Source organism: Xiphophorus hellerii, chromosome 7 (assembly GCF_003331165.1).
Source record: "Xiphophorus hellerii strain 12219 chromosome 7, Xiphophorus_hellerii-4.1, whole genome shotgun sequence".
NCBI lineage: Eukaryota > Metazoa > Chordata > Actinopteri > Cyprinodontiformes > Poeciliidae > Xiphophorus > Xiphophorus hellerii.
The window spans coordinates 14,577,000-14,598,963 of NC_045678.1; the positions used below are offsets into that span (position 1 = coordinate 14,577,000).

Here is a 21,964-nt window from a genome sequence, read left to right on the forward strand (position 1 = left end):
TAATATTCTTGTGTTTTCTATGGCAACTTTCCAAAGAGACAAAACGGGTCCTGCCTTTCACGTATATTAACATGCATGTTTAAATGGATCAATAGTAATGATCTTCCCCTTTGAAGTACATGCAGCATAACAGAGACGTTTGTAGTCTGGCTTATTTAAAAAAATAAAAATAAAAAATTAATTAGGTGTTTTTTTTATTATTATTATTTTTCTAAAAACAAAATCAAGCAATGCTAAGCCTGGCAGGGGTGGGGAAGGTAAAGCCTTATAATACACTGGGAAAAACCTGTAATTGGGACCATTTAAAACACTCCTTGACTTGTGACTGTTGGATTAGTGCTAAAAATGTGGATGGGTAATTATAAACTTCTCGTGACTACACAGTTGGTTTTACTGTGTAGTCACTAAAAGCAGCACTTTTAGTGACTACACACTAAAAGCAGCAGTTAAAAGCACCACTATGTGTCATTATGTGTACAACAATGATTAAAGTCATAAATTACCGACTACACAGGATATATGTGGGCATGACAAGCACAACCCTATCCAGGGGGGTAAACATGGGTGTAGTTAAGCTTTCTGTATGCTAAAGGCAGTTGCAGTTTCATAGAGTAACCTCCCACAGTGGATGTTTTTCTAGATTAATATTGTAACTAATCATTTATTATCCTGAACCGTCATTCCTTTGTGACCTATTATTTACCATGAGAAGGTACTATGTGTGTAACGCCACTGTGTGCTAAAATGTTATCCTGACGTTTTCTCGCAGGTCAGGCAACACTCTGCCTCCATTAGTCTCAGCCACCTCAGCTCAGGGGGCAACGCTAAGATTTGAGAAGAAATCCCCCGACGTGGCTGGCCTCTACCAGTGTGAGGCAAATAACACCTACGGAAGCAATCAAAGTTTTCTCTATATGGATTTGTCCTCAGGTAATCATTTGCCTTTGACTTATTTAAAATAAGCTTTTTATGCTTTTTGGGAAAGTATTTTCTGAACATTTTCAAGCAAGTATTTGGGGATGTGAATATTGTTAGGTTTAAATTACCTGAACACAGACACAAAGAAGAGACAAGAGTCAGAACTTAGTTTTTTACCTGCAGGGAGAGAACACAGCAGAAACCCAGTTACAGATTTCAGCCTATTCTCTGAAGCTTCAACTGAGTCTTACCCTGCTTTTATTAGAATTGGGAACACCCTAGTTACAGTCAGTGTGCAGCCCTGAAGGGAGGGGGAGCAAAAAAACTGCTGCACACCGCTGTAGAGTTATACAATCTTCAAAAGCATATTTCATAAGATAAGGCTTTGCAGTTCCTCTGGGCAATCAACGCTGGAATTTATCCTCCTTTTCACTCCTCAGCAGGCCGCTTAGTTTCTGCAAACACTTCAAAACACTCAAAGCACATCATTAAAATGTAAATACAAAGGTAAATAAATGGATAATAATATAAAATAAAGGTAAAGCAAATAAATGATAATAAAATATAAAATTCTTCCAACAAATATTTTGTCCTTTAATAATTAATGTTCTCCTCAACTTCTCTACATTTGTAGCATTTTGTTCAATGGTTTGTTTGAATTGCATTGTTGTATTGGTTCCACTCTTAACAGCTTATCAGCTTACAGATTGCAGCTGTGTCTGCACAGGGTTCTCGAAACAAAGGTCACTATATACACCAACATACCTCCTCTTGCCTTTTAAACAATCAACAAAAGAAGGGGAGGAGTAAACATAAAGCAAATAATAAATCCATCACCTGGAATCCATCCTGTGTTCCAGGATATAATACATCGTATGTCAACACCCAGTATATTTCCCCTTTGTAAAATCATGTGATAAACCAGCTTCTGGAGGAATAACAGGCCTTTGTGAAACTAATCCCCTTCATTTTAAAATCTTGCATCCTTTCTTTTGATGTTAAGATGACTAAATCCTTTTGGATCCTCAGTCTTTAATTTGAAATTTAATGCATACCCCAGAGGATGTAACTGTTCAGACTTGACTGCAATGTTTTTCAATATAGATAGAGAAGATGGTTCTCAAATAATAAAGCAAAAATAATTCAGAGTGAGGAGGAGACACGCTCAGTCCCTATTTACTGCAGAATAACCTTGTGAAACGCTTCTCGCATAAGATTGAAAGAAAACCATTATGTTGTTTTGATGTAACAGGACAAACTAAAGACGTCTGGAAGTACTTATGCAAGTCACAGGCCCACATATTCCAGACAGGATATTTTATTTTCAAACCTATTTTTACTTTTGCTCCACAGTTTTTACTGGTTGCAGTTCCAACTGAAAAAAATAAAACAGTTTGAGTCAAAGCAAACTTGCTGCACTTGCTTTCTAAAAGAAAAGGGTATTATCAGGACACAGAAAATTCTGCTGCAGCTGCAGGCTGAAAGTCCTTCATCAGGACAAAAATCAAAGTGAGTTGTTTTTTCTATCTGCTGAGTTTCTGCCCTCCCTGTCCTTCCGTCACAGCTGGAGATTTTTGCATTTGGAGGTTTTTGCTCTATTGTTGACACAAAATGTGTTTCTGTTCCTGAAGCTGTTCTTAGTAGGTTTCTGGACCTACAGGCTCTTTGACCGGGAGCTTCCCTGTTTCATTTTTATTGTTTGTTAAGATAAATAAATTCAAAACATTTTAAAAGGTTTATGAGGAGGAGATAGCACTGGAGCTTCAACTATATACAACTTGTATATAATAAAATCTTATTGTATTATTAAAAAGCCCAACACTTTTTTTGTGTGTTTTGTTTTTGTTCCCTAATGGTGCGGGGACTGTGTCCAGTCCAACAGTGAAATCTTTGTAGTTGAAGTCAAAGGATTTGGTCATGTTGCAGGATAAAGGTATCTGCTTATCAAAAGGCTACTGTTCAGGGCTGAAGGATGGGAGTCACTGCGGCCATTCCTGTTTTAAGTTTTGTTTTGCTCTCTTTGTGCGGTAGTGTAGTCTGTGAAATGACCCTGAAATTAAATATAGCGTTATACTAGAAGAGAACCTACAACAGGACAGAGACTCCAAGCACACAACCAGATGTTGAATGAAACAGTTTAGGTCATTCTTGTGCTAGAATGACAGTTCAGACTTATCTGTGGCAATACTTGAAAAAGCTCACAAAAACATCCAAATGATTCAGTTTTTCTGCAATAGATGAAGGGGGCTAAATATTATTAACTAATTAGTTTGTTGAAATAAACTTATTTAAAAACATTATTTTTTTCCCCCTTTCCTTTGCAATTATGCTCCAATTTGTATTGGTCTACCATATAAAATCACAATATAATTTAAGTTTTAGAAAAACAAAATGTGCACTCTAGTAAACTTTGTCAGGAGCCCCTTTATGTAATCAGCCTGGATCTGGGTTTCCATCTGTGTGACCTTTCATAGCATGTTATGAGGATCAGCCAGTGAATCAAAAAATGATGAAAAAAAAAACAACATACAGATGAATAGGCTTTGACAAACAAACTACATACCAAACTGTTCATTTGAACACAAGGAAATAGTTTATCAGATCAAACATTTCTGTCAGCTGCCTGATAAGCGGTCAAGTGGCAACTAGTGATTTAATCGGATTTACTTTCATTAAATATTTAAAAAAAAACATAGCACAGGTTGTTTTTTTTTTTTTTTAAGGAGTAGAAATTGGAGAACGAGACACATTTTAAACAGCCAAGACAAACAGGGCTCCTTTTGCCTTAGTTGTCTGCAGTACTTCAGGAAACAGTTGTCAAAGTTTTCATCAACATCCCATTGTTTTTTTTTTTTGCAGTTAATTGAAGGCATCTTGACTTCAGAGGGGAAAACCTGAAACACTTGCTCAAACAAAGAGACATCAGTTTCTGGAGCACTATTTTTGTGCAAGTAGAATAACATGCCAACCCAGACTCTCCCTTAAATAACTCTCAAACCACAGGATATTTTAGACAGGCAAAAATGTAGGCATCAGCTTTTGGTCCTGCACTGTAGTCTGTGGCTCTGTGGGTACCATATCCTGCTCTGGTGCAGTTCTTGTTTTTAAGTTCTAGGAGAAGCTACATGTTGAGCTCTGTGAGATTTATGTAAATCATATATTACATTTTACCAGTTTGTCAAACAAAGTGAAGTTTTTAATTAACGTTTTACCTTTGTGTTTTGTTTAACAGAAACAAGCTGCCTTACTGGTTGGATTCCTTTTATTATTCTTGTTCTGATCATTTTGGCGGCTGGCTTGGCTGCATTTCTGCACAAACGTGGATTTGTTAAACTTCCGAGGTAAAAGCTACAACAGCCTTTAAGCATTAACTCTGGTGCCATTTTAAATTCATGCTGCTCATGTTATTTCTTGTTTTTACTTGTCAGATTTCTACGGTTTGACAGAGAAGCAGTACGAACATCCTCACCAGACGATGCAGCAAATGAAAATGCTTCACTTTAACCATAGGGAAAGAGCTGGTTCCCAAGAAGTCCAAGCAGATACTGCAATATAAACTTGTAAGTCATAGCACCGCAATGCATTTCCTTCTTTTTGTTACATTTGCATATAAATGCGTGCGTTTTAAAATCCTTTTTAATGTAAGGATTATCTAAGTATAATTTATTGAGTTGTTCTTTTATTTGGTGTAATTCAACAACTTCGTTTTTAACAGTAGCCCACCTTCTCCCTCATTTCCAATAAATCTTTGGAGATTTAATTTTAGGCTAACCTGTTTTGTCTGTTTTAGGATCTTTGACAGCGCCTGAAACAACAGGATTCTGGGTTGCTGACTCGATTCCCGCTCTTACTGCCTCTGTCATTGTGTCCATTAGCAAAACACTCCACCCATCTTGCCTGTTGGTTTTGGTCAGAGGGTGCATGACAGCTTTGTTTCCATCTGAGGCTTTATGGGATATTTTGTGCCACATCACTTCTTGCTTCTTCAATAGCACGACGTGCTATTATTGACACTTGGCATTTAGTTAGTTGGGAATTAACCTGGCTACCAAAACAGAACTCTAATCATCAAATCATGGCCAAGAATTTTGTTGATCAATTAAACCTTATTTATGTATTTTTCTTCCTAACTTACACTCCCTATCCCACGCTAAACAGAAAAAGGATTCCCATCCCCTCTGGGTCAAGCATCCTCTTTATCACTGTGACTGTGGCTGTCAACTGAGAAACCTGACCTTGTGCTTTAAAGTGCAGCCACCAACCGTAACCTCCAAGCATTAATAACTGAAGGATGTGGTCTTAACTGTGAAGGATGTCGTTTATTTAGGAAGGAAGTCGGTGAACTAGAGTTTCGTTACGCAAATGGTTTTCCACTAACATATTTATGGATATTATTTTTAGCAGTTAAGCTGAACTTTGTCGTTTTTATTAAAAACAGGAGAATTTGCAGTGAATACTTTTGACTTAGTTTTCCAACACTACAAATTTATTTTAGTATTTCAGCCACCAACATTTGGCTTCCTTTTTGGTTACTTTTCTTCCCACTGCTGTTGTGCATCACAAACAACTGTATGTTTAATTTTAAAAGAGGAATGATTTAGATTCCAGCAAGCAAAGAATTTCGTGTGCTACAGTTATACATTTACATCTTTAGAGCTGATCTAAGATTTTTGTAGCGAAATGCAGTGGAATAACCCTTTACTACACCGGCAAAATCAGTTTTTACCACATTTTTGGATATTTCTTTGCTTTGAGAAATATCCAAAGCAAAAATATTGGATGTTAATCTGACAACTGACAGATTAACATCAAAATCTGTCAGTTTTCTGACATTTACTTTGAAAGCAATATTTTCTAGGTAAATGTTTTCTGCTTAAATCTATATGATGGAGAAAAAGGGTGTAAGTACGGCCCTCCTATATTGCGGCAACAATGTCTCAACACACTGCAGCTTAAGTGAACTCAACTTACACTTTTTAATTATTATTATTATTATTATAGAAGCATGCACACTTGTTAAAACATCAGTGAGCATGAAAAGTAACTTCAAAATTCTTCTGTCCCCTCAAAATGTTATATTTTTCTTCCAAGCGAAAATAAAAACCAATAGTAACCCTTCTTTGATCAGCATTCTCATGCTTAACCCTGTTCAGCACTGAGGCTTCTTTGATGGAAATCAGCTCACATCCCACGCCAGCACCATTTAAGAGCTTTTACTGTCATTTTCCTGTCATTGTCATTATTTTGTTGATTTTTAGATGCACACTTGGAGTCACTATGATGCAAGAAAATGAAACCATCGATTAGCATCTAGTGGACAACTGAAGGGTTTTTGAACCCTAACTTTGTTTTGAAGTATTTACAACCTTATCCAAAAAATCATCAGTTCCATATGAGGAAAATAAATCCTCCAGCATGATCAAGCTACCACTGTGTTTAAAAAATCCCAGACATGTTAACAGGGGTATGCAAACTTTTGAGAGGCCCTGTATGCATAGCATGCAGTAAGTATGTATGCTATGCTATTAAAGTAGTAAGTAGGGCAATTAGAGCCACTACTTACTTTAAAATGTTAGTTAAATATGAACCTTTTACTAGTCCAACCTACAAAAATCTAAAATTAAGTAGATTATTATTTTAGTTGTTGGGTTTTACTTGAATTGAAATGTGTGAAAGACGTGTGTCACTCACCCAACCTGAAAAGCCTTTTTCTCTTTTATTTTTTAAATCTTTAAGGCTTTGATGAGACATTATGTTGTGGTGTACTCACTCTTTCAGTGACTGAAAAATACAAACAATGACACAGCTATGCTCCCTGATACAGATGTTTGTTATACTGTATATTATAATACACTCCATATTATAACAGTTTACTTTGAGACTGCATATGAGCAAGTTTCATACTTAGTCAACCTCACCTCTTGCAGGCTTTGTTCAGGTTAGTTCCATATTTTAAATGTTTTTTTGGTTTTTTTTATGTTTAATCCTTAAGTTGTATGTTTTTTTTTTCTTCCCAGAATGTCAATGGTTCAGCATTATTTATTTTCTGAAGGCAAAATGAGTGTTATTGTATTCATTTGTAGAATTTGAGTTAACTATTATTAATTCCGTTGGATTATTGGAAAGTGTTGAGTTGTCGCTCATTTGTTTAAATAAGGCTTTCAAAAACCTGGACTTGAAGTCTTTCAAAGTGTTTTTATAAGTTCTTCAGATTTTCTGAGGGTTTTGTTTCTTCAGAATTTGGCTGCCTTTATTGTTTTTACTTAGTCATCTGACCATTTTCAGAAGAAATCTTTTTTTTTGTTCTGTTCTTTTCCTTTTTTGTTCCTATTTAAAGATGGTGTTAAATGATGAAACATAGTTTGATCTGAAGGGACACAGATTTATCTGGTTGTTTTTTTAGGCCTGAAGCTTCCTGTGCCTCAACCTGCCCTAGCTTTGCTCAAATGCTTTTTACTAAAAAGGAAACAAAAAAAACAACAAAAAATGTTTTCAATAATTTAAAAAAATATGTTGTTCAAGAGCCAAAGTGAAAAGATTGCACTTAGAAAATTAACAAATTAGGTCATATTTCTGATGAGGCCGTCTACCTGCATGCAGACGCAACAACACAATGTTCACCAGTTCACCATTTTGATTTTAAAGTGAACTGGGATTTAAAACTCTTATTTGCACCACAGCAAGTTTATGAGAGTGATTTCTCCTTTTTGTGTGTTCACCCTTATCTCACTCAGAAATCCAAAACCCTGACACAAAAACTTTATCTATGCTTGTCTCCTTTTTATCTGATGCTGCTTTTTTTTTTTTTTTTTTTTGCAAACATTATTTGTGATAAGAAGTCAGCGTCACTCTTAATACCATCGAACTCGCTTGTTATTCTCATAAAGTTTGAATCTACTGAAACTAAAAATAGTATTTAGTGACACCAACTCAAACTTCTGGTTTGTTCTAAGCACACAAGCAGAAAGATACAGTATAACACTACAGTGTGAAAATGTACCAAAGCTGTTCCGGTTTTCATAAATGTTGCTGATGTCGGCAGTGGCAACCAGGTCAACCAGCATGCTGGTAAACTATGACACCTTTTACACTCTGCACAGAAGTGTGCAGAGTAAAGTATTTGAACTTGTCTTCTAATAAATAAAACAATAGATACTATATAATCACAAAGCTTTAGGAATATGCTGATGAGTGTGTGTTTTTACACCTGCAATGAAAAATCAATAGCAATACCAAGATCGTCTGAAGTTCACCAGTATAGCTGTGCAACAGATCCAACATAGTGTGCTTTTCACATTACATTAATGCTGCTGCTGTATAAGACTAAGACAATACTGGAAGAGTTGCTTTAGAAAAACTAAATGTAATCAACAGAAGTTTTCTTCTCTTATATACAGTATATATGTTTAAGTTTTCAAAGTACAACATACATGAATCATACACAAGAGTATAAAGCATATATACTGTATATATAACAAATTACTGTATAAGAAAAAATATACTCTTACCAATACGACAATAATGTAAATTAAAATGTACATTAACTAAAAATAAAATAAAATGAAAACAAGTCAGGGCAATTATCTAAATATGAGTGGTTATACTGCACTGATTACCATTTAGACTTTAGGATGACACTATCTGTCATCCTAAAGGCTGAGTGAGTGTTGGGCTCAGTGTTTGACTGAGAAAGAGGGTCTAAAAACAGCTGCCAGATTCTACAGAACTAATTAGTGGAGCCCGCAACATCGTGCTGCAATTTCTCCAAATGAAGTATCTCAGTAAAATCAGATAACCACATTTTAAACTGAGGACCCTTGTCAATTTTCCACAATTTTAATATTACTTTGTTGGCTATTACCATTCCGTACGTCACAGTGGATGCACAGAAATAGTGCAGTTCCTAAGTGAAGGAGAATATCCAAATAATGCAATATGGACTAGAACCAACATGTGCATATACACTTAAGAGCACAAGTTGAAAATGTCACAACCCTGGAGGAGTTCAGGGCATGACCGGTACAGACGTGACAGGACTTGACCATCCTGACTTACATTTATCACATTTTGAAGATATTGAGGGGAACATTCTGTACAATTTCATTTTAGAATAGTCGAGTCTATAACACACTTTGAACTGAATTAACTGGTGCTTGACCGAATCCTCCCCAGACCGTCCTCCCTAGACGATCACTCCCAATATGCAAACCCAGCCTTCTGTGCTGCGTGGGAGTTTGTGGCAAAGTTAATTAGCTCGGCAAAGATGTCAACAAAGCTTGAAAGTAATTTTCTTGATTCTGGAGAGCCCAACAGCAGTTTGCATATATTCTTTTCTTCCGGAAGAGATACAAAATTCGGGATTTTAATTCGAACATAATTTCCAATTTGCAAACATCTGAAAAATCTGCATCCGGAAGCAAGAAACAGTGCCTTAACATTGCAAATGAACAGATGGGTTTTTTTAACAAGTGAACAATACCTGGTATTAAAGCTATGTATTTTTGTATAATCTGGTGTTCATTGATGTAGCTTTAGAAATGTACGTTTAAAATATTTGTTTATGCTTAAAGTTATTTAAATTGCTCTTACTTTTTGCATAGCAGCTCTGTATTTCATCTCATCAGCTGAGCTATTAGGGGTCTCTATAGTTACACACTGGAGTTATTTCTATGCTAAAACAACTAGAAAATGTACCGTCTCTGTAGCAAATTGTACATAGTTGATTTAACAGCTTGGTGTACACATTCCTTGTTAGGTACTTACTGGATATTATAAACTGCTGAACTTATATGAAGCACTCGTATGTTTTCTGCTAAGTACAAGAGGTCAATTTTCTGTCTAAGCGAAACCATAAAGGAGGAGTTTTAAAAACAATGGTCTGACACCAACCGCTGGAAGTAGTACAGCAAAACTGTTACCTCAAAACCAAATGTAAAACTCCCAAATTCTTAGTTACTTGCAGGTCAGTAAAGGACACAGAGAGAGAGGACACACTGTTGCCTTTAACAGGAGACGTTTTTCATGGTTGGTCAATCCAACAACACTAAAAGCAGCCAAAGGCCATAGCCTGTGCGTCACAATAGCATTATATATAGATTTTCTGAAGCAAGGTGGCTGCTGCTTGACACACAATGATGACATTTCTGAGAAACGATAATTAGCTTTTTGTTGGAGTGCAAACATCACACTCAAAGTTACTTTTTTTTTATTTAAATGCCCTACAGCTGACAAAATGACAAAGTTGTGTGATTTTCATCTCTTATTTCATAAATGTGTGTTCTGTGTGTAGAAAAGACATTTTCACTTGTAGTGTTTAAAACTTGGTGTTCTTTTTCTGTACGTAATTACATTCTAGGTTTGTAGTTTCTGTTCAGCCTCATCTTATATATTTTTATTCTGTTTCACAAGGTTACATATTTTTTGCTTGACTTACTTCTGCAGCTACTTGTAGCCTCCTTCTTTATTAAAAGTAGACCTAAAAACAGATCCGTGCCTCAGTTTTGTTTTTTTTCCAACACCCAACACCTTTGAAAATAGACGTATGTAAAAGTAGAGCTATAGCTGACCAAGTGTGACGTAGGTGAACAGTCTCAATATTAAAGTCACTCAGTTGTGCAACTATCAGTTGACTGATAGTCATCAGAGGAAGCCATCACAAGGTTGACGTGATGGCTTCACATCACATGGTTAGAGGAAATAAGTTATGAGATTTTCCTGAGTGTTGTGCAGATATGGCTAGTATGGGGTGTGTGTTGACAGAAAAATGGAAAATGCGAAGTGTTACAAGGTTATGCTAGGAAAGAATGCTTATTTGTCAGTTCTGACAGTGATTGCACCTTTTAACTTTATACTGCTTGCCAAAAGTAATGTTTTATTTCAGCTTCTTTTTAATTTCATGTGTCTTTGTCTGGAATGTCGTTTCAACCAACAACCTAAAAAAAACAAACCCATTGTCTTTGTTGATTGAACAGAACTTTCATCAACTCTTTATATTCTAATGCTGCTGCTTTGTGCAATTTCATACCTGTAGAAAAAAAAAATGACTAAAAATAATTTGACTGGTACAGTTTGAAGGGCAGTTACTTTTTATTTCAATAATTTCCATTGAACTCTCTTAATAACTGCTACAGTATCACATTATGCCTTTCATCAGAAATGCCCACTGGTTTCCCTGTTATGCTATCTGTATTGTGTTAAAGGAGGCCTCTTCAGCACACATGGGATCTTGGCACATTATACTACTTTTCATAAGCTGGGTTTTTGTGCTGTTAAAATGGTTCCTTCTGTTACACGCCACATTGACTTGCGAAAGCATTCACCACCTTTGAACATTTTAGGTCACAGTCTCTAATGTGTTTTGGGGGGAATTTGTGTGACAGACCAACACAAAGTAGTGCACAAATACAAAGCAGGAAGAAAATGCTGCACTGTTTGGTTATCAAAGAAAATCTTTAAACCACCTCTGGTCCTGTGTCTACACCTGCTCTAACCCACATTAACTTTTTGGGGGTTTTGTCTTTAATTCTTCATGCCTCCTAAAGCATTTCCACAGATTCTCAATTGCTTAGCCATGTCTTCTTCCACCACCCTTTCCTATTTCTCTTTTCAATGTCTCCCTCAAACAATAAGTACATCAGAGATGAACCCCAATAATACGATAACTGTGCTTCGTTTAACTGGATATAAAATCTGTCCTGTCAATAATAAACTGATATATTTGACTGGCCTTTAGGAGGTAATGTTGCTGCAGGACATTGACATCTTCCATTTTCCAGTCTGGCAAGAGTTGTTATTACACTGAGGTTACACAGTGTGCTGCGTTTCAGTCCTGTACAATTTTTGAAATCCCAAAATATGTACCAAGCTTAAAGAATGGTGTGAAGTGGTAATTTCCTTCCCCAAATTGGGGTAAAAAGTTTCAATTTCGTTCCATCTGATCGGAGCATCTTCTTCCACATGTTTGTCCTGATATGCATGCCATCTTGGTGTTCATTATTCTGTAATGCTCTCAGACTGATTTATGGGAATTAAAGTGAAAAACATCTATCTTTTTCCTTTCCATCCCAGTAATTCTCTTCAATGTGTTGGTCTATCACATAAAATAAAAATGCAACAAAAATATATTATGTTTTTGTTAACGCTTTATGGAGACTTCAGACTTCTTTCTGCATGGAGTTTTGGCTGCCTTTGTGATAGACTAACAACCTGACCAAGATGTACTGCTTCTCGCCCGATGACCAAATAGGGGTATGACAAAATGTTGAGTAATTCAAAGTATGTGCCTTTGAATCCCACTGTAGTTTCACTTAAATCCAAAAATAGTCAGTGGTCATGGTTTATATCAAAACTCTTTGACTAGGAAGAAAAGAGAAGCTGTGCAATGTAAAGTTCAAAAGTGCAATGAATTTAAATACTTGTAGAAAGCCAGCAATAACTGAGATAAGCCACAGAGCAAACTGTGTGGAATACTGAAACCTGTTCTGTTTAACCTTGGAAAAACAAATATTGCCTCTGTCATGTTTCCTCGTCAGACTCATAACTACCACCATAAAGGTGACATTTAAGAGAAGAAGGCAAATTTAGAACATCGTGTCCCTTGTAAATAATGTTCTATTGAAAGCAGTGTAAACAGCAGCAACATCAGGGTTTGTTAAGGTAAGCTTGGCGGCGCTGAATTTCCAAACGGTTTTCATAAATATCTTCCACTTGCTTTTGCTGCTGTAAAAAGAGGAACAAAACAGAAGTCAGATGATTCATAAGTTCTTTTCAGAACAACTTTCTGTGTTCAAGAAACACTTACTTTCTTCTTTACAAATGCTTTAATCAGATAATGGTAACCCAAGTAGTTAAAATTACAAATTAAATTTAATCTGTAATCTATTTCAGATTACATTTATTTTGGTAAAAATACAAAAATAAACACAAAGCAATCCACAACAACTTGGTTTTCTATAATAGGAAGCATCCACACCTAACGCATTGACACAACTGCATTTAGCATCACTGCACATGAACTTCTTTCATGTGCAGTGAAAGAACATGAATTGTTTCAGTTCAGTCAACGAGTGAGCTGGATATTCTGCTAATGGATTTTTGGTTAGAAGTCAGAATCCTCGTTTTCATCAATTATGAATGATAAAGCAACAAAAAGGTGCAGATCACCACATTTCAACCACTATGCTTAAATGTCAGCATGCTGTTCTCTTTTTTGAAAGAAGGTTCAAAGGTTCAATGTTTATGCAAACCTGATGCAAACTAATCATTAGGTTTGTCTAAACCTTAAATCTCTTTTGGTGGGGGCAAAAGCTTTTCGCCTACTTCCTGTCTGTTGTCAGATAGGTTTTATTTAAAGGACTTTTTCATTCTGCAGCTCAGGCAGTAATCAGGTATGGGTGTGGAAAGTGAAATATGCTCAATAGTATTTTCATAATTTAACAAGAAGGGCCTTAGTGTTTTAACAAGGCCAGCTTGGTGAGGAGCGCATCTTTGCACTTATAGATAAAATCATCATTTGAAATCTACATTTTGCATTTACTCCAGTTAACCTTGTCTGATAGGACTGGTTTGATGACCTAAAATGATTAAGAATGGAAGAAATCTGCCCTTAAAATCTCTCAGTATCTGCTATAAAATCCATGTTCCACCTTATATTGTAATGTACTCTAAGCACTCAGCTTGATATTTTCCTCTTTTTCTCAAAGTAAAGATTTGCTTATTGACTGGAAAACATGTATTATCCTTCTATAATACAAATATTGTTTTCCTTTTGCAAACTTGCAAAAAATACAAAAAAATTATTCGGGAGTTTGAGGTTGCACAGGAATTGTATGAAGTGACACCATCTTCCTTTAGTCACTGTTTCTCCTAAATTACATGAAGTATTGCGCAAACAATGTACTTGACACTTTGGTTCCTAAAAGTGAATAAAATATTACTAATAAATTCTAAAGTTAGATTTACCCGTATTTCTGAAGGAGATCTGTTCCTGTGAAAGAGACAGAAATTTAGTTTCGACCCAGGAAGACCTCGTTGTCATGATCAAAACTCCAACAGGAAGGACTTACTTTTTTCTTTGTTTCAGAATGACTAAAGCAGATATTAATATTAGGAAACATACAGAAGGGACAGCAGCTGAGATGATAATAATCAGTATGTTGGTGTTTCTTTCTGTGAATGAAAAACAGGGGGCAGCAATTCATGTTAGTTTCCTTTTGGTTTATATATCATGATGAAAAGTTTGTTGCGTGTTTGTGTGTGGGATGCGGTTTTTTTTCTCTTAAATACTTATAGACAGGCTTCTTCCTGTGGTTTCTTAAAAAAAACATTTCTATTTATGCTTTGATGAGTCCTATACTTATCATGCATTTTGATAAAGAAATTCTCCTGTAAGGTTTAGTGAGGAAAGAACCAAAAGCCAGAATGAAAAAACACCCTTAAACGTAGTTTAACTGTTTAATAACTTTAGTCATGCACTTTAATGTCTGTTCTTTCTTGTTCCTGATTGTAATGGGTGATTAAAGAAGATTTTACCGACCTGTAATTATAAGCTCCTGGACCTCATCAAAAACTCCTGAAGTTGCAGTTATCTCGCAAGTGTAGTTTCCTTCGTGTGTCTTGTTGGCTTCTTTTATGATGAGTGCATATCGCTCACTTTCTAAATCAGACATATCTACTTCAAGGCGGTCACTTTCATTGAACCTAAGTTTAAGTTTTGGACTTTTGAAGGAGATAAGATTCTTTCCATTAAATTTCCAAGTGGCCATGGTTATGTTTTTTTCTGAGTCGGTACAGTTCAGGGTCACTCTGCTGCCTGCCACCTGTGTGATCGTTTTGGCTTCTGTGCAAAAGAAAAGGATGTCATTAGATTGCACTGACTAAGAAATAATAATAAAAAGAGAAAACAAATCTAAAAACACAAACTAGAAGCTTTGTTGAACGAACAAACCAAAAGAGGAAATGAAAACATAGAAACAGATTATCACCAAAACTTCATCTGATAACAGCTCAGACTACGTAGGGTTGACCATAACCATGGTGACCATACAATAGTTAATAACAATAAGAACAATCAGAGTAACATCAGAGTGAAAAAAATTAAAAAGTAGCCGTCACTTTTTCTCCGTCTTGCTGGTGCATCAAAAAGCGTAGAAATGAATCTCATTTTGTGAAACATTACATCTTGAACTGTACTCAGTGTGCCATTTAGGATGCCTCCTGCATCTGTTAAGATGAAGAGTTTGTTGTACTTGTGCATATTACTATTTGTTACTGTTTCTTTTTTCAGTTTTCTATAACGATCACTTGATCAAACCTGGGTCAGATATTCAATGTTTAGCTAACCCTCTCCAAAGTATTCTCGTAAAAAGTTGTTGCTTTGTCTTCTTTCAACTCAAGAACACAGTTCAAACTTATATTATTGGAGGAACATCTAATAAAATAATTTTTTAGAGTAACCACAGCTTCTCAGTTTGGCTTACTATAAATCTGGACTTTAACTGAACTTTTCTAAATAATGCATAGAGCTGAAACTAAAGGTTTATGTGCAAGATACAGACACCTTTTGTCTCATTCTTAAGTCAGACCAAACCTCTATTGTTTTAATACAGTCGGAATTAACACAAATATTTGAGAGAAAGAATATGTGTGATATTTATTTATGAATGTCTTAAATATCCTAAATTTGCATACATTTTCTCATTAGCACTGCCAGCTGCATGACTTGGGTCATATATTTTGGCTATACCTCTACAAGTGTCTCAAGATTAAAAATGTACTGTTTTATCAGTCAGCACTGCTTCAATACACAATGCTAAGGGGAATTACATTGCACAAAAAGACATTTAATAAATGTCAGTAAAGCTTAAAAAGTTATCAAGTATCTGCAGTATAGCATAATCTATAGTATACTATATTATAGATTAGTAGTTAACTATAACTAGAAAATGGTGAAATAGTGATTTCCTGTAAATGAAGCCTAAAAATGAAAGTGTTTGGAGCTATCTTTGATTAATGATAACTTGAACATTGGTTCGTTAGTGAAGACATTGGCTTTCTCCTTTTAACCAGGTTGGACATGCAGAGACTGCGACTGATCTTTCATCACATGAATTCCCAGGAATTTCATGAGCTACATGTTCATTCTTGATATATTTGAGATCAGGGATTTGTGACAGTTTCATCGAAACATTAACATTGTTGCCCTTAAATCACTCTGTAACCACTCTGGCCTTCTACTCAGGGTCATTGTCCATTAGGAAGAGCCACTTACACTTCAGCTTTAGTTTCTTAGCTGGTGTCTTTAGATAGTATTTCCACATATTGTTCTTTCTTCATGCTACCATCCACTTTATGAAATGGAGCAGTTCCTCCTGCAGCCCCACAACATGCTGCTTTCATGCCCATGCCTATGCACAACTATCATTGTGTTCCAAGAATCACAAGTCTCCTCACTTTTCCTCCAAATATGAGCACAGTACCACAACATCTGACCGCAGGACATATCTTTTATAATGAATGTCTCCATATTTCTGGATAATGACTCTGTCATGAAATGTTCATCTCTGGGACACAAAACCTCCTTCATGAGCGGTATGATGGTTTTGCATTCCCATCATATCTGAAAACATGAACATGGCACATTTAAGAATCTTTAAAGTTTTCCCAAAGATTAACCAGACTTGTCACACTTCTAATTTTTCTTCCTGACATCTTGGCTGACTTTATTTCACTTTCCCACTATGTCAGACAACAAAATAGTGTGTTGGAAGTGTCAGTCTACCTATCACCTACTACTTGATAAATGAAAAATGAAACAGAAATTTCCTGACAGAACATAAACCACAACGGGAGAATGCTGTACGAAAAAAGCAGGAGAAACCAGAGCCGCAACAGAACAAAAATGTGGAAACGAAAATCAATCACAGAAGTAGGAAAAAGAAGCAAAAGTAAAAGAAATCGGTTCAAACAAAACAACAATCAGATACGTAAAACCAAAGATGTTATGATTATCAAACATTTTACCATCTAAATATTTAGTTTCCAAGGAGCCTGACTCTCTCTTAATCTTTTAAAGTCATCTTGATTAATAGTTGCTTTTTCTTTCAAAAGGTGTTTTGAAAACTTTTTATTTGTGCATTTTTGAAATTTTAGATTATTGTTTAAATGGTTTTACTCTGAAGTATAACTGATCGAGGCAAAATACGTCTCTTTAAGTCAAGGGATGATTTAGCACTTTGCCAATATCTATCAATATTAACAATGACTTAACAGGAAACAGAGTTAGAATTGGATCCTCAGCCATTTTGTTACCAGCCAATCTACCTTCATACCAACATGTGTTGTTTATCTCTTAACCAAAGCCAAAAGATCAACAAAGATTGGCGCCAACAATGTCACTCTTAAAGAGCTAAGCTTATGTTGACATAGAGTCAATCAACTGAGGGACGATGAATCTCATCGGTTCTCAAAATAAACTACAGTCTAAAGAAAAACTTGATGGACTTCTGAAAACTATCGACTACGACCAATTTACAGAATTACAAGAAAGTCAGGCTTCTTGTTAACACAACATGGAGAAACTAATAATGGTTTAAAAGTTTTAAACTGAATTGCGCATATAATCATCTTTCATGATCTACTCAAAAGGAAGTTGTACCTGCTGGCCAGAAAATCCAGAAGATGCAACATATCAACGAACAGTTGATGCAGCAATATCTTAAGAAATTCATCATCCCACCTAAAAACAAAGCGCATTTAACAGCATCATGGTTTTCACACTAGAGCTTATTTCTAATGAGTCTTTTTATGAAAAATCTGAGTTTAGATAAGCAGTAGTGACCTTTCTAGATCACTAAAAACACTTTTTATTTAAATTTAAAGCATAGAAGAGTTTACACCCTCAAATCGTTGCATGTAATTAAAGTAAGCAATTATGTGTAAACTTAAAAATTATTTTACAGAGGAACATCCTGTCTAACCATCAAACAACAAGCTGTATTGTTTGTTTTCTTACCTGTGTAGGGTCCAACAGCTCTCTGATTTCCTCTTTATCTGTTAGCTCTGCTTTCTTAGAAATGCAACAAATAGAGAAGTTTCTTGCTCTATGTTTTTAATATATAAACATTTTTTTCTTGCACCACCAGCATCTGGTATAGCTGCCACTTCTTCGGCTGACACTTGATTAGAACCCCACACACGTTCAAAAAAAGAAAAATTGCTTTCCACACCGGAAGTGAGAGCCGTGGTGTCTGTTGTAGTGGGAGGGTGTGAGTAATGTGCTTTTTTAGTTTTCAAGCTAGTCTGTCAGGGGAAGAGTGAAGATTTTAGCCTTCTGGGGGCCATCTCTTTCCACCTCAGTCTATGTTTTCTTTTTATTTTGTTTTGTTGTTTTTCCAAGCTTTGTACAGTGCAGTTCATTTTATGCAACCTTCATAAGAGTAAAGGACAAAGTTCACTTTTATTTTCTTCTTCCTCTTTGCATGCATTCTGAAAACATACATTCCTAAATACGTCATCATAAAATGACCTCCTGACACGGTTATGCCTTAAAATGGAAATGAGACAAGCTAATCTGTGGGAACATTCATATGTTTATTGTTATTTTGATCTAACAATGAAAATGCAAGCTTGTCTCGTGAACTCATCCTTCAGATGATGAAAGTCAACTGATTTTCAGTGATGCATGTTTCAGTGCAAGGTTAGTATTTTCCCGTTCAGGTTCAGGAAAGTTTCATTCAAAAGGTGTGGAAAACCAGACAAACGCAGAAGCTTGATAGCAGGAAGAAGTATGAATAAATACAACTGGTTTCCATTTCACAATAAGACATTGCTTTATTATGTTCTGTCATGCTATTTCTGTTTGTCAAAATGGCCAGACGTTTGTTAGGTTTTTTTCGTAAAGATTTAGCTGACGTATACTTGGCAGGAAGCAATTGCTCAACTTAGTGTTTCAACGGAAAAGTGATTCAAATGATCTGTGTATTCTCAGCTTATCAGGAATGACAAAAACAGTACAGCTCTTCTGCTTTTGCGTGCCTGTTAGTTGAAGGCTGAGCCACCTTGGCTTTAATTGATCTTTTACACAACCTTAATGTTTCTACAGTACTGTAAAATGAACTTTAGGAAATAAAAAACTGTTGTGAAAAGTAACTTAAAAAACTGTACAGGTTTCTTAGGAGTTTCTAAACATTACAAAATGCTACCAAAGACCCCCCTTCACATCTAAGATTAAAGACTTCATTACAGAAAAAAAAATGGGCCAAGATATGAGTGGTTTTCTGCAGTCCATCAACAAGGAAGTGCACGCCTGTGCTTCTGTAGTGGCAGCATTTCTGTTTACTGTGTGTGATGCCAGGCCACGTCTGTCAGCACTGGTCAAGATGTATGATTACAGAAACTTAAGTTCTGTGTGCTTTGTGAGCAGTAGTGTGCTGCACTCACTGTGGGATTGCTGAGGAACTCGGGGTGGTTTGTGGTTTTTCAGAAGGACGTTGACGTGTGCAATCAGTTTTGCAGTCTGTACCTTTTACAAAACAGCCTCAGAGCCTTGCTGTAATCACCTCGTCGATCTTTTATAAATGGCCTATTCTTGCATACTACTTTTCCAAATCTAGATGACCTTAAAGTACGTCACACTACATTCAGACATTCATGCACACACTCACACATGGTGGCAAGCCCTGAGAGAGCCTGGCAGAGTGGAAGCTCCCATGCACTGCATCTGCCATCGGGGCTTTTGACCTACTAACCTGCACCAGTAGGCAAGGCGGGTGAAGGGTCATTGCCAAGGGCTCAACAACTGAGACAGATGGAGCAAGTTTGGAATTGGCAACCCCCTGATTACGGAACAAAGTACCACAGTATTTCCAATGGAAAAAGAAAAAACTTTGGTGTTTGTGCTTGGGTGACACAATAATATGTGTGTGTGTGCATGGGTGTACACTTGAAAATGGTTGGAACCCCTTACATTGACAATAAAACATACTTCCCTAGCTCTGTCTATTGTTTTGTGAAATAAGCCATTCTGCCTGATTGAAAAATGCTCATGCTGTGGTTTCCATGGTTAATTCACTACACCCATAAAGTGAATGCTGCCATCCAGGTGTTTTAATTGCTGACTGCAGGACCTTTGTTGCACATCTTCCTTGTCCCATTTCATGTTTGATTACTGTCAAATGTCTCTTATACAACAGCGTTTTCTCCTTCATTTGTAAGGCTGAAATTGATTGTGGAGGTGTAAAACTTCAATTACACCAAGAAATACCACACAGTGGATGTCAGAATCTGTGTTTTTCTATGTTTTTATTTTGAGTTTCCGTGTCTTCTGAGTTTCCATGTTGTCCTGTCTTCCCTTTGATTGCTCCCAGGTGTGTCTCGTTCCCTTATTACCTCCTGTGTATTTAATGTCACCTGTGTTTCTGCGTCTCTGTCGGGTCCTCGTCGCTTCTCGCGTCATTTCTGTCTGCCCGTTTGTTTGCCACGGATATTTTCTGTTGCTACCGGTGTGAGCCCTGGCTTCTGCTCAGCTGTGCCTCCAGAACCTTGTGGACTGTTTGGAGCATGATTTATTATTAAAATACCATCTCTCATCTACCTGGGTCATCTGCATCTGCCTCACCACCTCACACCACCGCACTTCATGACAGTGGAAGAAAAGTCTGTATGAGGTTGAGAGCATTAGCTCAGGATTATCAGTAGAGCAGCATGTGACCTATGTGACAAAAGGTCACAGCACAGCCATGCTTGTTTCTGTAGAGAAATAAAGCTTCCCAAATGATTTTGAAGCTCACAGTGAGAAAACCCATGGTGTAAAAGGAGGACTATATAACTTCTGGAGGATTGTTTTAGTCAGACTCACACATTGTGTGAGTCACACATGGTCAGACTCACACCATGTGTGAGTCTGACAGCTTTTCTGACAGCTGAACAGCTTTTCTGTTTGAATGAAGCCGAATGGTGTAAGCCAAGGAAGGTTGATTTAAAAAAGAAAAAGTAATAACACATGGCAGCCTAGGAGTCCACAGTAATTACATGACTAATTCACTGGTTACCTGAAGAAAGAATAAGGCTTTTTTCTTTTTTAGGTGCTCAGAAGAACTCGGTAAATGTCAGGGAAGAAAACTTTGTCTGAACACCACATCCAAGAATAGTCAGAGAGAGTCATTTAACCCACGTGCAGAATCATACAAAGACCGCAGGATGAAAGTAATATGTTTATTTACAACATGTACAAGGGGAGAGAAAGGGTGTGAGTTTTAATATGTAAAAACTGCTTTTATAAATGTTACCCACTGCAGCTCTAAGCCTTGCTAAAACTATCAGAGACCATAGATCATGACATCCACTGATATTGAATTTTCAAACTAAACTGTGGACTGAATTTCCGGCAGACGCCGGCTCTGCCCCATGTGGGAATAGAGCAAACCTCCAACAAATAGGTGTTATAATTGCATAGGTAGTGAAACTCAATGTGTTACCTGAGACATCTGAATGATTTTTACCTTATCAGCCAACACTGATGCAAAGACGACAGGCAGAAATATTCTCCAGCAAGTTCTACATCAGTTCTGTAAGGTTATATGCGGGAAACAATGGAGAAATCAACCCAGGTCTTTCGCAGTCAGAGGAAGAGGGGCACAAAGTCTCATTGGATGTGAGTGTGAAAGCTGTGTTGGACGCATTTTGCACATACAAAATAGATGAGTAATGACTTAAACGATGCCAGTTTGTGAAAATCTGCCTTCAGAAAAATGTTTAAAAATAAACAGTATAAAAATGTGCTTAACTTTAAATACCGCAGTTACTGCAACGTTTTAATGCACACATAAAATCAGGGATAACTGTGTTCACTTATTTGACTATCAATAAGTGTCGTCATGATAAAAAATGGGATGCTTACTACCAGTTACCTTCGTACTGCTGGACATGAGGTCAGCTGCAGGCCTTAATCCATCTCTTGTGGTATTCCAGTCTCATCTTGGGTTTTGGAACTATAATAAGTTGTCTTTTGACCCCTACATGCTCTGGGTAACGGCTGTCGGGATTGCAT

The 21,964-nt window shown here is 36.5% G+C and overlaps 2 protein-coding genes across 3 annotated transcripts in view; both read left to right on the forward strand.

Annotated features, from left to right (window-relative positions):
• Positions 1 to 10,404, forward strand: part of LOC116723230 (poliovirus receptor homolog) — a 36,558-nt gene extending 26,154 nt beyond the window's left edge. Inside the window, exons 5-8 of one of the 2 annotated variants that reach the window (XR_004339935.1) lie at positions 770 to 930; positions 4,151 to 4,259; positions 4,347 to 4,478; positions 4,709 to 10,404. Coding sequence is in view for 1 of the 2 variants with exons in the window: in XM_032567979.1 (XP_032423870.1) it covers positions 770 to 930; positions 4,151 to 4,259; positions 4,347 to 4,422 (346 nt within the window). In the remaining variant the exon portion in view is untranslated. Of the gene's footprint in view, positions 1 to 769; positions 931 to 4,150; positions 4,260 to 4,346 lie in introns of both variants that reach the window. The other variant, XM_032567979.1, reaches the window with a different exon arrangement.
• A 1,887-nt stretch (positions 10,405 to 12,291) lies between these two features.
• The window catches only part of gja5a (gap junction protein, alpha 5a), a 47,675-nt gene continuing 38,002 nt past the window's right edge, over positions 12,292 to 21,964 (forward strand). The window contains exons 1-2 of the mRNA XM_032567982.1: positions 12,292 to 12,305; positions 18,543 to 18,545. The gene's annotated coding sequence lies outside the window, so the exon portion shown is untranslated. The remainder of the gene's footprint in view (positions 12,306 to 18,542; positions 18,546 to 21,964) is intronic.